A 15,161-nucleotide genomic window follows, 5' to 3' on the forward strand; every position below is an offset into this window, starting at 1 on the left:
TTGTATCCAGAATTCTGCTTGCTCTATGAATTCAAGGTGTTTGATATAGCTAGCTCTCATCCCAGTACACGAAGTTAGAACATGTCGAGCAGTTTCAAGTTCATTGGGCAGATCACAGATTCTACAATACCTCTCCGTTTTTGCTAGACCCATCTCCTGACCCCTAGCCGCCAATATTGGGAGATGGTTAATACGAAGGAGTAGAAGAAAGCGCCTCAATTGATCCGACGGACAGAGGTTTAAATATGGCTGCGCCTTCATAAAAATGTAGAGAACGTGTGAGACAAAGCTGTAACTTTTCAGTCCTTCAAGGTGAATATAATTACACTGCCAGTCCCATAGCTTGAGACGGTACGCAAAATTGTTGAACAAGCAATTGTTTTCTCGACCCCACTCCGGCTGCCAGCAGGTTTCCTCACTTAGTTTTTCCATCTGGGTTTCAAAGTTTTACAATTTGCCTGCCTCCATCTCCCTGCTGATACTAATTAGAAGGCCATTTCCAGGGTCGTTCTTAAGACGGATGTATAATTCCATCCGTTTTTTCAAAACCATGGCTCTGAGGGAACCAATTCCTAGTTCCAATCTAATCAGGGCCATGGGTATACATTGGGGGAGGCCGAGGATTTTCCTCCAGAAATTACCCTCAACCAGCTGTAGCCATCCCAAGTTCATATTGTAGAGGGGATCAAGCCCATAGGTGACCATCGGGGCCAGACATTGGATATACAGCTGTCGTGCCGCCCATATAGAGAAACCACTCCGTTCTCGCGTGAATTTGTATATGAGTGCTGTAAGTTGAGTTGCTTTTGTTCTGCGTAATTGAATACAAGTAAGATAATTTCCCTTGTGATCAAATTCAACACCTAGATATTTATAGCTGGGGGTATAGTTAATTTCAGTCACTCCTATCATCATACGGGGTCTGGCTACATTTCCAGCTGAGAACAATAATAGATTTGTTTTGCTGATGTTGATCTCAAGTTCGTTGGCATCCGCATAATCCCATAGCTGTTTAGCAGATCTTAGGATCCCATTAAAGGTATGGTCGAGGATCACTAAATCATCTGCATATGCAAGCATGGGACAATGACTAGGGCCAATCTTTGGTGGGCAGTTGTTGATTCCCTGTAAGCATTCTGGCGCATCAGATACGAATAAGTTGTACAGAGTGGGGGCTGTGACACAACCCTGCTTCACTCCTCTGGTCTGGGGGACGGGTTTAGTCACTGCCCCAGCGTTATCTAATCGAACCTGTACCGTATTATTTGTGTGTAGGAGTTCTAAATAATAAAGTAAGGTTTCAGGGCATCCCAATCTACTGAGTTTCTTCCATAGGAGAGAACGATTCACCGAATCAAAAGCAGCCCTAAAATCTATAAAGAGTGCATACAATGGTGGATTAGAATGTGTTAAGGCCTTAATTCTCAATGTATTCATTATGAATAGATTATGTGTGGTCGAGTATCCAGCCCTAAAGCCACATTGAAATTTATCCAAAATGCCCGCGCTCTCAACCCATTTTAGGAGTTCACTAAGTATAAGAGCAGCAAATATCTTGCCAGTGCAATCCAACATGGACAATAGCCTATAGTTTTCTGGTTCGGTTCTATTGCCTTTTTTAAATACAGGTATGAGGATTGCTGTCTGCCAAGATGGAGGTATTTGGCCCTCACGTAGGATCTTCCCAAAAAGTATTTTAAGTAGGCAGGCCCAGAAAAGGGGATTTCGCTTCAGCACCGCATTGGAGAGTCCATTAGGCCCCGGGGCACGGGACGAATTTAACTCCTCAATTCGGCTTTGAAGCTCTTTAATAGTTATCACAAAAGGGTGAGCTTTAGGTTTCATATGCACCGGGTTGTTAGTAATATTACTAATCCCACCATTACGCTTTTCCAGATAAGCGATCCATTCAGTGTTACCTATAGGGTTGACCATATAAGTGGATTTCTGTCCTCTGACTTCACCTAGCATAGACCAGATCTTCCGAGTGTTTCTACTACACAGTGTGCTGACCATGTGCTGCCAATTTGCCAATTTTCTAGACCTTTTGTGTGTTTTTAGCCACCACCGATAATCATTTTTCACTTTCCTCAGCTTAATGGCAGTTTCCATTCTAGTTAGAGGGCCATTTCTAATCCGTCGGATATCACTTCTAAGCTTTCGCTTTCTATCTCTAATGTCCCTATCATAAACAACCTCTTTCACGGAATTTCCCACCATCTTTCTCATTTTACAGGAGCCGTGTTTACCCGAGAAATCACTAATCCATTTCTCAATTTGCACTGGTGACATATGATAGAATTGCTTGATCAAATCAGGGCCCCATTCTTCCATAGCCATAGTGGCCTTTAATATATTTTTATCCGACCAGGAAATACGATTATGAGAGTGGTTGCTCAACAAGTGCCCCAGATTGACTTCCTCCCTTTTGTGGGCCGAAACTCCCATAGTTAGAATCAGGGGGTCATGGTCACTCCATTCACATTCTTTTACCACCATATCACAAACTATCAGGGCCACCTCCCAGCTAGTGAAGATGTAGTCAAGAGTACTTCCCGATCTACTGTTTCTCCAAGTATTCCTGCCCGGCCTGTCACTTTGTGTGCGCCCATTAATTATTTCGAGTTCCCAACAGCCAAAAAAACCAAGCCAACCCTCCCCCTCCTTATCCGTAGACGGGAGGTCCCATAAGCTATTCTTGGATAACAGAGGGTTATTACCAGTGCCTCCACCATTGTTGATATGACAATTTAAGTCCCCAGCAACAATAACAAGGAACTTCTCATTGTTTGATCTCCATTCAGCAAAAAGTTCATGCATGGTTTCTTGGATAAGTTCTCTTAGTCTTGCACCTGGGGGATTGTAAATATTGACTAATAGTATTCTTTCACTTAGTCCTTTTATATTGAGAGTCACTTCAACGGCACATATATAATCACAATTAACCGCTGGTATCTTTTTACTCAGGATATTGTTAGTCACTCCAATAGATAGACCCCCGTAGGGGCGCCCCCGCTCTCCTTTTTTCGCCAGCGTGTGATATGTCATATACCCGTCGATATCCATGGGAGATGTCCACCAAGTTTCTTGCAATAATATAATAGGGTAGTTGTTGATGAATGCCAGAGAGCCCTTATCCGAGAGAAGATGCTGATGTCCATGGGTGTTCCAGCTCAATAGTAAGCAATCTCATGGTTGCCGAAGCACCATCGGTAACAAGTCTGCTATCCATTTCAGAGTACTCTGAATATCAGTTAATTGGACCTTCTCCTTAGGTGGTTGCGGGGGTCTGCCAACCTTATTCTCAGATGTCCCATAATCCTTGCTGGGCAAGCATGGATCTTCCTTATCTTTATTCGCATCAACTTCCACACCAATCTGCATTAGAGATTTCTTATGTGTTCGAATCAGCTGTGCCGATGCTAGCACGCTGCAGTGGAGAGCTGAAACATTTGGATTACGCACCTCCAGTGGTTCGACAAACAGGAAGTCTTCCGAGCGTATAACACGCAACTGTGGTATCATGTGTAGTTTAGCCAGAACTTCCGTCCTTGTCAGCCATACGTCTCTTTTTTTCTGGTGCAGATTTTTGATTATGCAGATTTTACTTGCACCGGTGTCTTCCACTTCCTCCGATTCCTCTCCCCCCACGGATGCACGGACCTCTTCACCATCCGTTTTTTCAATTCGACCTGGTGTCGAGCATTTAGTCGATTCACCGATGATACTGATCGATAATTCAGAGTCCACGACTTCATGGGCCATGCTTTTAGCTTCATGCAATGGGTCTGGAATTATCCAGCCTGATAGAGATCCCATCCACTTTCTTGCACGTTTCTTTGCCTTCCGACCCCTTCTCTTGCTTTTTTTTGATCGAGCAGCCGTGGGAATGGTAGCCGGTAGGGGGGAGGCGATTTCTACCACTGCGTTCTTTGCAGCATCTCGTTTCTGTTGTCTGCGTTGCTTTTTGGTTAAAGGTACTGCCGTATTAACCTCCTCGGTCTCCTCCGGGTTTGTTATGTCCGGCTGATCTGTAAATATTGGAGCTTCATCCATTGCAGGGGGTATTAATGATGTTGGATCCATGCTCCCAGTCAGTTTCGTTGTCCTCAATTGCATGATGGTGTTAGTGTGAATCCTCCCACACAACTGTAATAAAATTTTCAGCGCAAATTGGAGAGATGCCATGGAAGCCTGCGACTCTGCTATGGCTAAGCCATTGGAGTCTTTCGGCATCCCATTGCACAGCTCACCCGTGTGGTCCAATTCTTCAGGATCCATGAAGAGACTGGGGGATGCAGACAGTCGTCCCATCGTTGGTTGTACTGATGGGATGGGTGTGGGCTGAATGGAAAGTATACCTGATAGATCAGAGATTGAGTTGCCTGTGCAGTTATCCGTGCATTTAGGACTGGGGATCTCTATGTCCTTTTGTTGCTCCTTATGCGCCGGATTCAGGATCTGCGCTTCCACCACAATTGTGGGTCTTTCAACTGAGGTTACTGGTCTGCCTGAAGTTGCCATTGATTTTTGGATAGATAAGCAAAGCTCCAGTAATGAATTATTATCGATGTCTTGATAATTGGTAGAGTCTAAAACGTCACTGCCATTATGAGTGGGCGAAAGAGTCTCCTTTTCTGGTGCGGCAATATCCGCCCCCGTATTAACTTTGGGCTTACCCTTCCCAAACATGGCAGGAATAGTACCTTTTTCAGGTATAACACTGTCCCCATTTACTGTTGCCTTATTTGCGATCTTAGGGGGTAGTTTCTCCACTTTTTCATTATTGCCTTTCCGTAGGTTGTACCTAGTGTTTCCTGCTTTTGTTTTAGTCATTCTCTTTACGGAGCACACCACCGCACGTCTGACTGGGGGGTATGTCGTAAATTGCGATAGAACTGAGATCGTGCTATGCAGGTTATATATCGGTCACCGATATGTGTCGTAGCCCACTGTGACAGATTGAGCGATGATAGGGATCAAGGAGGTAGAATCGCCCTCCGCAGTCTCCCGGCCCAACTGCCGTCTGTGTGGGTGTATCAGGTTCCTTACCGCTCTTCCGGTGCCCCTTATGTAGATCCTGGAGGGGTTTAAGGTTCTCGTCCCCCGCCGTCCACCGCTGTCCACAAGTGACCACAAAGGACCACTTGTCCTCCCACTTCTCCGCGCGCGCTCCGCGCTGGAAATGATGTTAAGTAGAGTTGGTAGCTGCTCACTGCTGCAAAGCTCCGCCTCCAAGTAGTGTTCAGGGAAAAAATACTCAGCGCACCACAAAGGACCACTTGTCCTCCCACTTCTCCGCGCGCGCTCCGCGCTGGAAATGATGTTAAGTAGAGTTGGTAGCTGCTCACTGCTGCAAAGCTCCGCCTCCAAGTAGTGTTCAGGGAAAAAATACTCAGCGCACCACAAAGGACCACTTGTCCTCCCACTTCTCCGCGCGCGCTCTGCGCTGGAAATGATGTTAAGTAGAGTTGGTAGCTGCTCACTGCTGCAAAGCTCTGCCTCCAAGTAGTGTTCAGGGAAAAAATACTCAGCGCACCACAAAGGACCACTTGTCCTCCCACTTCTCCGCGCGCGCTCAGCGCTGGAAATGATGTTAAGTAGAGTTGGTAGCTGCTCACTGCTGCAAAGCTCCGCCTCCAAGTAGTGTTCAGGGAAAAAATACTCAGCGCACCACAAAGGACCACTTGTCCTCCCACTTCTCCGCGCGCGCTCTGCGCTGGAAATGATGTTAAGTAGAGTTGGTAGCTGCTCACTGCTGCAAAGCTCTGCCTCCAAGTAGTGTTCAGGGAAAAAATACTCAGCGCACCACAAAGGACCACTTGTCCTCCCACTTCTCCGCGCGCGCTCCGCGCTGGAAATGATGTTAAGTAGAGTTGGTAGCTGCTCACTGCTGCAAAGCTCCGCCTCCAAGTAGTGTTCAGGGAAAAAATACTCAGCGCACCACAAAGGACCACTTGTCCTCCCACTTCTCCGTGGTTATAGTGATTTTCAATCTGTGTTTTCCTGCAGAGTTCCTTGCGCACCCTCCTTCTCACCTGGCACGGCTTTGCCAATCACGTTCTCCTCTTTCTGCTCTTCATTGTAGTGTGCTAGCATCGGCACAGCTGATTCGAAAACATAAGAAATCTCTAATGCAGATTGGTGTGGAAGTTGATGCGAATAAAGATAAGGAAGATCCATGCTTGCCCAGCAAGGATTATGGGACATCTGAGAATAAGGTTGGCAGACCCCCGCAACCACCTAAGGAGAAGGTCCAATTAACTGATATTCAGAGTACTCTGAAATGGATAGCAGACTTGTTACCGATGGTGCTTCGGCAACCATGAGATTGCTTACTATTGAGCTGGAACACCCATGGACATCAGCATCTTCTCTCGGATAAGGGCTCTCTGGCATTCATCAACAACTACCCTATTATATTATTGCAAGAAACTTGGTGGACATCTCCCATGGATATCGACGGGTATATGACATATCACACGCTGGCGAAAAAAGGAGAGCGGGGGCGCCCCTACGGGGGTCTATCTATTGGAGTGACTAACAATATCCTGAGTAAAAAGATACCAGCGGTTAATTGTGATTATATATGTGCCGTTGAAGTGACTCTCAATATAAAAGGACTAAGTGAAAGAATACTATTAGTCAATATTTACAATCCCCCAGGTGCAAGACTAAGAGAACTTATCCAAGAAACCATGCATGAACTTTTTGCTGAATGGAGATCAAACAATGAGAAGTTCCTTGTTATTGTTGCTGGGGACTTAAATTGTCATATCAACAATGGTGGAGGCACTGGTAATAACCCTCTGTTATCCAAGAATAGCTTATGGGACCTCCCGTCTACGGATAAGGAGGGGGAGGGTTGGCTTGGTTTTTTTGGCTGTTGGGAACTCGAAATAATTAATGGGCGCACACAAAGTGACAGGCCGGGCAGGAATACTTGGAGAAACAGTAGATCGGGAAGTACTCTTGACTACATCTTCACTAGCTGGGAGGTGGCCCTGATAGTTTGTGATATGGTGGTAAAAGAATGTGAATGGAGTGACCATGACCCCCTGATTCTAACTATGGGAGTTTCGGCCCACAAAAGGGAGGAAGTCAATCTGGGGCACTTGTTGAGCAACCACTCTCATAATCGTATTTCCTGGTCGGATAAAAATATATTAAAGGCCACTATGGCTATGGAAGAATGGGGCCCTGATTTGATCAAGCAATTCTATCATATGTCACCAGTGCAAATTGAGAAATGGATTAGTGATTTCTCGGGTAAACACGGCTCCTGTAAAATGAGAAAGATGGTGGGAAATTCCGTGAAAGAGGTTGTTTATGATAGGGACATTAGAGATAGAAAGCGAAAGCTTAGAAGTGATATCCGACGGATTAGAAATGGCCCTCTAACTAGAATGGAAACTGCCATTAAGCTGAGGAAAGTGAAAAATGATTATCGGTGGTGGCTAAAAACACACAAAAGGTCTAGAAAATTGGCAAATTGGCAGCACATGGTCAGCACACTGTGTAGTAGAAACACTCGGAAGATCTGGTCTATGCTAGGTGAAGTCAGAGGACAGAAATCCACTTATATGGTCAACCCTATAGGTAACACTGAATGGATCGCTTATCTGGAAAAGCGTAATGGTGGGATTAGTAATATTACTAACAACCCGGTGCATATGAAACCTAAAGCTCACCCTTTTGTGATAACTATTAAAGAGCTTCAAAGCCGAATTGAGGAGTTAAATTCGTCCCGTGCCCCGGGGCCTAATGGACTCTCCAATGCGGTGCTGAAGCGAAATCCCCTTTTCTGGGCCTGCCTACTTAAAATACTTTTTGGGAAGATCCTACGTGAGGGCCAAATACCTCCATCTTGGCAGACAGCAATCCTCATACCTGTATTTAAAAAAGGCAATAGAACCGAACCAGAAAACTATAGGCTATTGTCCATGTTGGATTGCACTGGCAAGATATTTGCTGCTCTTATACTTAGTGAACTCCTAAAATGGGTTGAGAGCGCGGGCATTTTGGATAAATTTCAATGTGGCTTTAGGGCTGGATACTCGACCACACATAATCTATTCATAATGAATACATTGAGAATTAAGGCCTTAACACATTCTAATCCACCATTGTATGCACTCTTTATAGATTTTAGGGCTGCTTTTGATTCGGTGAATCGTTCTCTCCTATGGAAGAAACTCAGTAGATTGGGATGCCCTGAAACCTTACTTTATTATTTAGAACTCCTACACACAAATTAACAGATTATTAATTGGTTATTATTTTTTAATTGGGTTCATTTGGGTTAAAGATCTTGCTAGGGGATAAGGCCAGCAATCTCCACCCTTGTTCATCCTCACCCTGCAACAAGGGTCTCTCACAGGTCGACCCAATATTTTCAGATTGGGTGGCCTTTGGACTTATAGACCCAGCCTCCCCCTCCCTTGGGTGACTAGACCCTATACTAAAGATCAAGATGTCGTAGCCCATACAATTAAATTGTTCAGCCTCCCATTTGAATACGTTTTACTTGATCTACCGAGTGTGAATAATTGATCGACTTGGTTTGAATTCGGCCACGCTAGCGCGGCACAACTTTAATTCTGTCTACATTACTTTCAAATGTCACCCCATATTTGCTTGTGTGGTGTCATTACTATGACGTTTAGGTTTCTGACGTCGGGTATATGCGGTTAATTCTGAACAAGAGAATATGTTATATCTGATCGACCTGGTGTGAATACTTGATCCACCTGATGGGAATTCTGCCACGCTTGCGCGACATGACTTAAATTCTATTTACATTACTTTCAAACGTCACAACGTACCGGCGTGTGTGGCGTCATAACTATGAAGTTCGTTTTTCCTACGCCGGTAAAGCGCACGCAGCTGCTTGCTGCTGCGCATGTACTGTTACGCGTCATCATGTCCTTTCAGTACTTAAGAAGGACCGCCGTGTTAGTAGCTACATCCTCCATCGGCGGGATGCACTCCGCTGCGGTTCTTTCGCGACAGGTCATTTCCGGAATTATGTAAGTATCTTGGACTTTTCTATAGCCTCTCAGTCATCATTATATATTCTTTTGTGAATCTAAAGCTATTTTCCTGCTCTTACCTTACTTTCAGTGGAGCGCTGGAGGGGTAGACTATATTGACGAAAGCTTACCTAACAATGAGTCACCATTAGTTCGGTATGTACGTTTTTGACAAATCTTTTTATATCATTTATTCCGTATTATTCCGTTACTTTATTGTTGATTCTTGGTATTATTTCTTCTTTTTTAAGTACTACATTCTGCCACCAGTGGTGTCCACAGAAATTACCTTTTGGAATTTTGAGCTATTTTCTTTGTTGTTAACCCTAAGGGGTAAGTGAAGTTTCTTTAGCTTGACTTGATTGACTGATCATGACTCCCTAGACCGCTGGTTGTGTGTTGTGTTTTGTGCTGATGATTATTCTAGAAAGGATTGATCCCCTTTTAACAAGAATGCCTCTAAATTCAAAGACTCCTTTTTTAAAGTATGGATTGATGTATAATGAGATTTTTCTATATTTTACTACAAATTGAACATGTATATTGCTTGTTATTTTTGTGGATACAAGTCCAAACTAAGATGTACTTTTCTCTATCTTTGTAGAAATTTGAAGAATTGTAATTTTGCCCCTGAAGAAGATTGTGAAATCGAAACGCGTTGGGCTTTATTCTGTATAATAAAATGTATTTTTGACTTGATAATTGAGAGATGTTTTCTCTTCGAACTACGTTACAACTTGTACTGTTTATCACTCAAAAGAACTATATCTAATTCTCTATTTTGAATCCTTTACAATTGCACTAAATGCCTGATCTGTATTTCAGATATTAGATAGTGTGCAGGGGACGGGAGTTCCTAAAAATCTTTTAGGAACAACCATTGTTTTCCTTTTCTTCAGATGCAGAAACAGGCGCCTTTCCATACATGAATCCTTCTCATTTATTTACCTTGATAAGTATATCTGACGAAATGCGTTTCAAATCTCTAATTTCGAGGTGAGTTAACTCGTGAGCCTTATCTAATAAATTTAGAATTCGAGTAATTACAGGGTACGAGCACTCAGTATTTTCATAGCTAAATATAATAATCGGAGAGGGAGTATGTGATGCTGCTCAGCAAACCCCGGGCTCGGGCAGAGTCGCGAGGACTGCGCAGGTTCAAGATCTTCATTCAGGTCTTGGGGGTCATCCAGGAGGGGACATTTAAACAAAGGTGCCGAAGGCAGTGGCAAACTGCTTGGCACTGCACACATCCGATATTTGTAATTGCTGCCTTCAGGCAGTCTGTTGCTATAGAGATGTACGCTGTCCATCCCCTCTCTAGTAGCATTTACCCAGCTCTACCACAACAGCAGGAGCCATCATGGATACGTCCGGGATAGGACGATTTGATGTTACAGGGCTCACGTTTCGCGTAAATCATTCAATAGTGTTCTCACAGTGTACACTTAGAAAGCTGTTTTGAATGGGTAGGTCGTAATGATGGATTTCTTTGGGAGGTGCGGACAATCCTTCCTGCTCGTTGCTATGTGAGGCGTGGATTGAGGCATGTATTAATGTAAACTCCACCTCTTGAATAATCCCTTCTTCCTTTTTATTCTTTCCTTGAGGAGTAACATCTTGATTTAACTCAGTTATCGGAGGATTTGCTTTGGGAGAGTTCAGGAGAGCCATAGTTTCGATATTTATTGGTATTTGTTTTCTAAGACGATATCAGCACATGTATGATTTGAAGCTTTCATTACAGACACGCATACTTGCCCGCTCCTTAAGCTAGTTGCCATATCAAGACTGGACAGCCCATCCCCCACAGTAGAATAGAGCACAGCGATCGTGATATGATATTCCTTGCATGTATACTAAACAAATATGTACGTTTTACATGGACTCCAAGCAAATTCTTTAGACAGATAGGTCCTGGTTTTTCTGCAATCGTTTAGTATTTGAAGAAAGTTTAGCAACAGTACAATGATTTTGCTCAGGGTACAAACAAACAGCCCACCAGCCGCACTTTCGCACACTTCCGGTGCGCACGCGCGGTGCGCAAGCCCAGCGAAGATAAAGCAGGGATGAAGTGGGCCGGTCGGGACACGGGGCTGCAGGCAAGAAAGAGAAAGGAGTTTAGTCAACGCATTTAACTAAAGGCGTAGAACCTAGCAAGAGTCCAGATTCGAAGTCAATATAATTACTTTAGGATAAAGTAACACGTGGATGTAATAACACGTGGATGTTCAGGATGAGTTTCTGCGAGTTTCCACCGAGCAGGCTCTTCCTCTTACCGACGGACAGAGAGGCTTCAGAGATCTAGCGATCCAGCATCTCACAGCCCTACAGCCACACTTTCGCACACTTCCGGTGCGCGTGCGCGGTGCACGAGGCCAGCGAAGATAAAGCAGGGATGAAGTGGGCAGGTCGGTGGACGGGGTTTCTGCAAGTTTCCACCGAGCAGGCTCTTCCTCTTACAGACGGAGAGGTTTCAGAGATCTAGCAATCCAGCATCTCACAGCCCAACAGCCACACTTTCGCACACTTCCTGTATTTAAATTGTAACTCTATTTGTATACATCCTGTCTAAGTGTAATCTGTGATTCCCATTGTGTGACCTCATTGTGGACCCTTTACAAGCTCACCACCTCCGAAGAACTTAGCCTAGACTGCCTGTCACTGCTACCTAAACTGGTTTGACTACACTTCCCAGAGTTGTTCCTGTCACAATATAGGTTGGCCTTCTATACATCTGTCCACCAGGCCAGGGTATAGAATATCAGTCCTAAAACCTACTACTTTTTGGCACCCTTGTTAGAAAGTTTGGCTTCGCTCAGCCAATCAAAAACATGGATTCCACATGAATTCTGGGAACTGTTACCCAGTATACGCTCTCAAAGCATGATTTATGGATTGCCTCGGTCAAGCTGAACGTTGGGTGCCTCCCTGAATATGGCACGCCACATCAACGCCAGTGCCTCTTCAGCAGCATACGCAACTAAACTCGTTAACGCCGGCAGACCCTTCCTCTCCACCAACGATTGCTTCTCTGTTGCTCGTTTGCTTATCGGTGCCAAGCTGACTACTGCAATGCGCTCCTCAGGGGGTACCTCGAAGAAAAACCAAAACAAGCTGCAAATCATTCAAAACAATGCCCTCCTGACTGTCCTTGGCATAAAAAAATATGTCTCAGTTAAAAATACTCCGCATTACACACCAATGCCTCTCTGGCGCTGCTCCTAGCTACCTTTCCCAGAGGATCTCTCGCCCATCCACCACCAGACCAGCGCGTACTGCCTGCTCCAACCGCTGAGCGTGTCCCAGGTCCAAGCGTGCCAAAGCTGGAGGCTCCAGCTTCCCCATCACCGCAGCTACACTCTGGAACTCGCTCCCCGCCCAGCCCTGAGAGCGCAACCCTGTAACAGACTGTTTCGGAAACGGCTAAACAACTAGTGACATTAATTACCCGGCTTTTTCTCTTCCACCACCTTGCATCTGTTATGTTATTTGGCATTTACATAGCGCTCTATATATCATTGGTAAGACCTCAAAGCGATTGTGCCTTCTCATCCTGTAACTCGTACCGAGCATATATGTATTGCCTCCTGTAACCAGCGCTTAGACGCCCATGGGTTATGTGCACACCTGTAAATGAATAAAGAAATAAAGTACATGCATCAGAAACACAGATGTTGCACCCAACTGGAGCGTGTGCGTGCACACACACACACACACACATCCACACGGTGTGCTCTCCTAGGTATTCCACCTCCAGACAGTGGCATTGTGGGTAGGTCGTTGGTAACGTGTAAGGGCCAGACACCCCACAATACAAACAGTGGCATTGGGTGTGGGCAGCCCTACAGATAATGGGTGCATTAGCGACTTTTACTCCCTAAAAATAGGCAAATACTCTCCAAAATGAAAAATAGGGAGTATAAATACTCCCAGCAAAAAATGGGAAACAGACACACAAGACCGTACGCCCCTGCTTTCACTCACACAGTTCTGTGGTATTGTGTATTTATATAGCGCTTACACACAAAACTAGTGCTTCAAAGCGCTCCAAGACGTGGACCAGTATTGCTACCACAGGAAGAAACTGCCATTACTGTGTGACCGGAAGAAGTCAACATGTATATTTTAATGTGCATGCATAACTGGGTGCAAAGAAATAATTATTACAAAAACATTTTCGTTTCCCAGTTAAAACATATTTTTACTCGCTTATAAAATATTCCCATTGGAAATTGGACTTAACATTTTGACTCCCATAAAAATAATTTTACTCGCAAAAAATCGGGAGTAGAATTCTCTGGAACACTGGGTGTGGGTCAGTGGCGTGGTTGATAGGTGAGGCACACTGACACACACACAAACGTGTGTCTCACCTCAACCCGGGTGTTAAGCAGTGCCAGAAAGACCCCCCTCCCCCTTCAAATGTTAGGTTTTGTTGAGTTGACCTGGCTGACCTCCAGGCGTGTAGAACAGGACACAGGCGATACACGGAGCCCAGGGTTAACAAAGGCCCAGCGATTACTCCTGTAATGCATGGCCTTGTGAGCAGCTGCGGTGGCATGCATGCATTTTTAGGCCATTGAAATCCTGAAATCGCATATGGGGTTTGCCCTAGCATGCCAGGGGAGCGGTTAGAAGGGTAGAGAGGGGTCAGGAGGCCTCTCATTCTCACCGCAGTACTTGAGTGGGGGCTTTCAGACTTAAAGGAGAGAGTTAACTGTATGCAACATTGAAGCAGCACTAGACTAGTCTCATTAGAATGCATAAAGAAGTTACATGCCCCCACACCCCGGTTTGCCCCTGCCCCACAATCTCTGAAGTTAGCCCCTCAGCCACCATGTGTCGGTTGTGTTAGCCTAGTTGCACCCAGAGGTTAAAGTGGGCGGGGACTAAACGGTACCGTTCGTCTGTCGTCGGTGCCTTGCTTTGTGTCCCAGAGTACAGCACCGTTGTTTTCTGTGTTTTAATCTTCTCCCCTGCTGGGGATTCGAAGCTTGGCTCTGGCAATAACAAGCCAGTGTAACGTCTGTGTTGTTTATTTTAATAGAGTCCCTGGGGCATGAAACACATTCCCAGGCAGCCAAAAAAGCCCAGCTGGGCAGCGGTCTGAAGATGAGTGTGTGTGTGGGTAATACCTGGGAAGGGTGTATGGTCTCCCCCTCGCCCCTCCCCTTAAGAGGTGCGAATGCTGGGTGATTGGAAGGGGGCATGACACACTAATGGGGGGAATTTCAATTCATGTTCTGAACTGTTTACTTGAGTTTTGCTGCAACTGTTGTAAAACACAGGTTGGTTGAGGGGTGAGGGGAACAGTGGTGGAAAGGGAGGGCCCGGGTAGGGGGGGGGGTTGAGTTCAGAGGGGGGGAGTGGGCGGGGCAACACCGGTCCACTACTTACACTTCGCCCACTGGTTGCCCCCCTTTGGTGGTAAGGTGCCCCAAGGTGCGTGGTCAGACACACTGCAGCGTCCTGGGCTGGGTGTGATGAGGTCACGCACCCATGCACTGTGCGCCTTCCTGGCAGTGACGTGACGTCAGTGCCCTGCAGCACACACCCACCGCCTCTACCTGCAGGACAGGTTTGAGCACTCGCCAGGAATGGGGAGGCCGGCGTGTTTTTCCGCGTTTCTGTGCGAGGAGCGTGCACGGTGTGCACGGATTGTCAGCGGTGGAGGCCGTCAGGTGTGGCAGTCCGGCCGGGGAGAGAAGCGGCCGCGGACCACCCCTCACAGGGGCTGAAGGATGGCGGACCCCCACCGAGCCCTCCTGGTCCTGGGGGCCTTCGCCTTGTGTGGGCAGACGTGTCTTTGGATGGGTAAGAGGCCTTGTGTTATGTGGGCAGGCTGGCATGTGTTGGGGAAGTCCCTTTAAGTGGGCAGGTGCGTCCGAACTTGGACACAGGGACTTATGTGGTCGCATCTACGGCTCGGGAAAGGATGTTGGGGGCCAGGACACAGGCACATGTGCGCCCTCCACACCCCAAAGAAATGAAAGCTACCGGGAATCTCGGCTCCCCCACTACCACCCTTGTGATCGCGTCCCACAGCTTGATAGGTTGCCATGGCAGCAATCAACATAAGCTGGGGTGGGGTGCAAGTTCCCTGGCCCTTCCTCCCAGCTGGGGTCA

General features: G+C 46.0%; 1 protein-coding gene across 1 annotated transcript in view; it reads left to right on the top strand.

Moving 5' to 3' along the window:
* The first annotated feature begins 14,639 nt into the window (after positions 1-14,639).
* Positions 14,640-15,161, top strand: part of LOC138473339 (disintegrin and metalloproteinase domain-containing protein 9-like) — a 526,235-nt gene continuing 525,713 nt past the window's right edge. The window contains exon 1 of the mRNA XM_069612014.1: positions 14,640-14,849. Within this exon, the coding sequence (XP_069468115.1) occupies positions 14,777-14,849 (73 nt within the window). The 5' untranslated portion in view covers positions 14,640-14,776. The remainder of the gene's footprint in view (positions 14,850-15,161) is intronic.

Source organism: Ambystoma mexicanum, chromosome 8 (assembly GCF_040938575.1).
Source record: "Ambystoma mexicanum isolate Mex_15411 chromosome 8, UKY_AmexF1_1, whole genome shotgun sequence".
NCBI classification, from domain to species: domain Eukaryota; kingdom Metazoa; phylum Chordata; class Amphibia; order Caudata; family Ambystomatidae; genus Ambystoma; species Ambystoma mexicanum.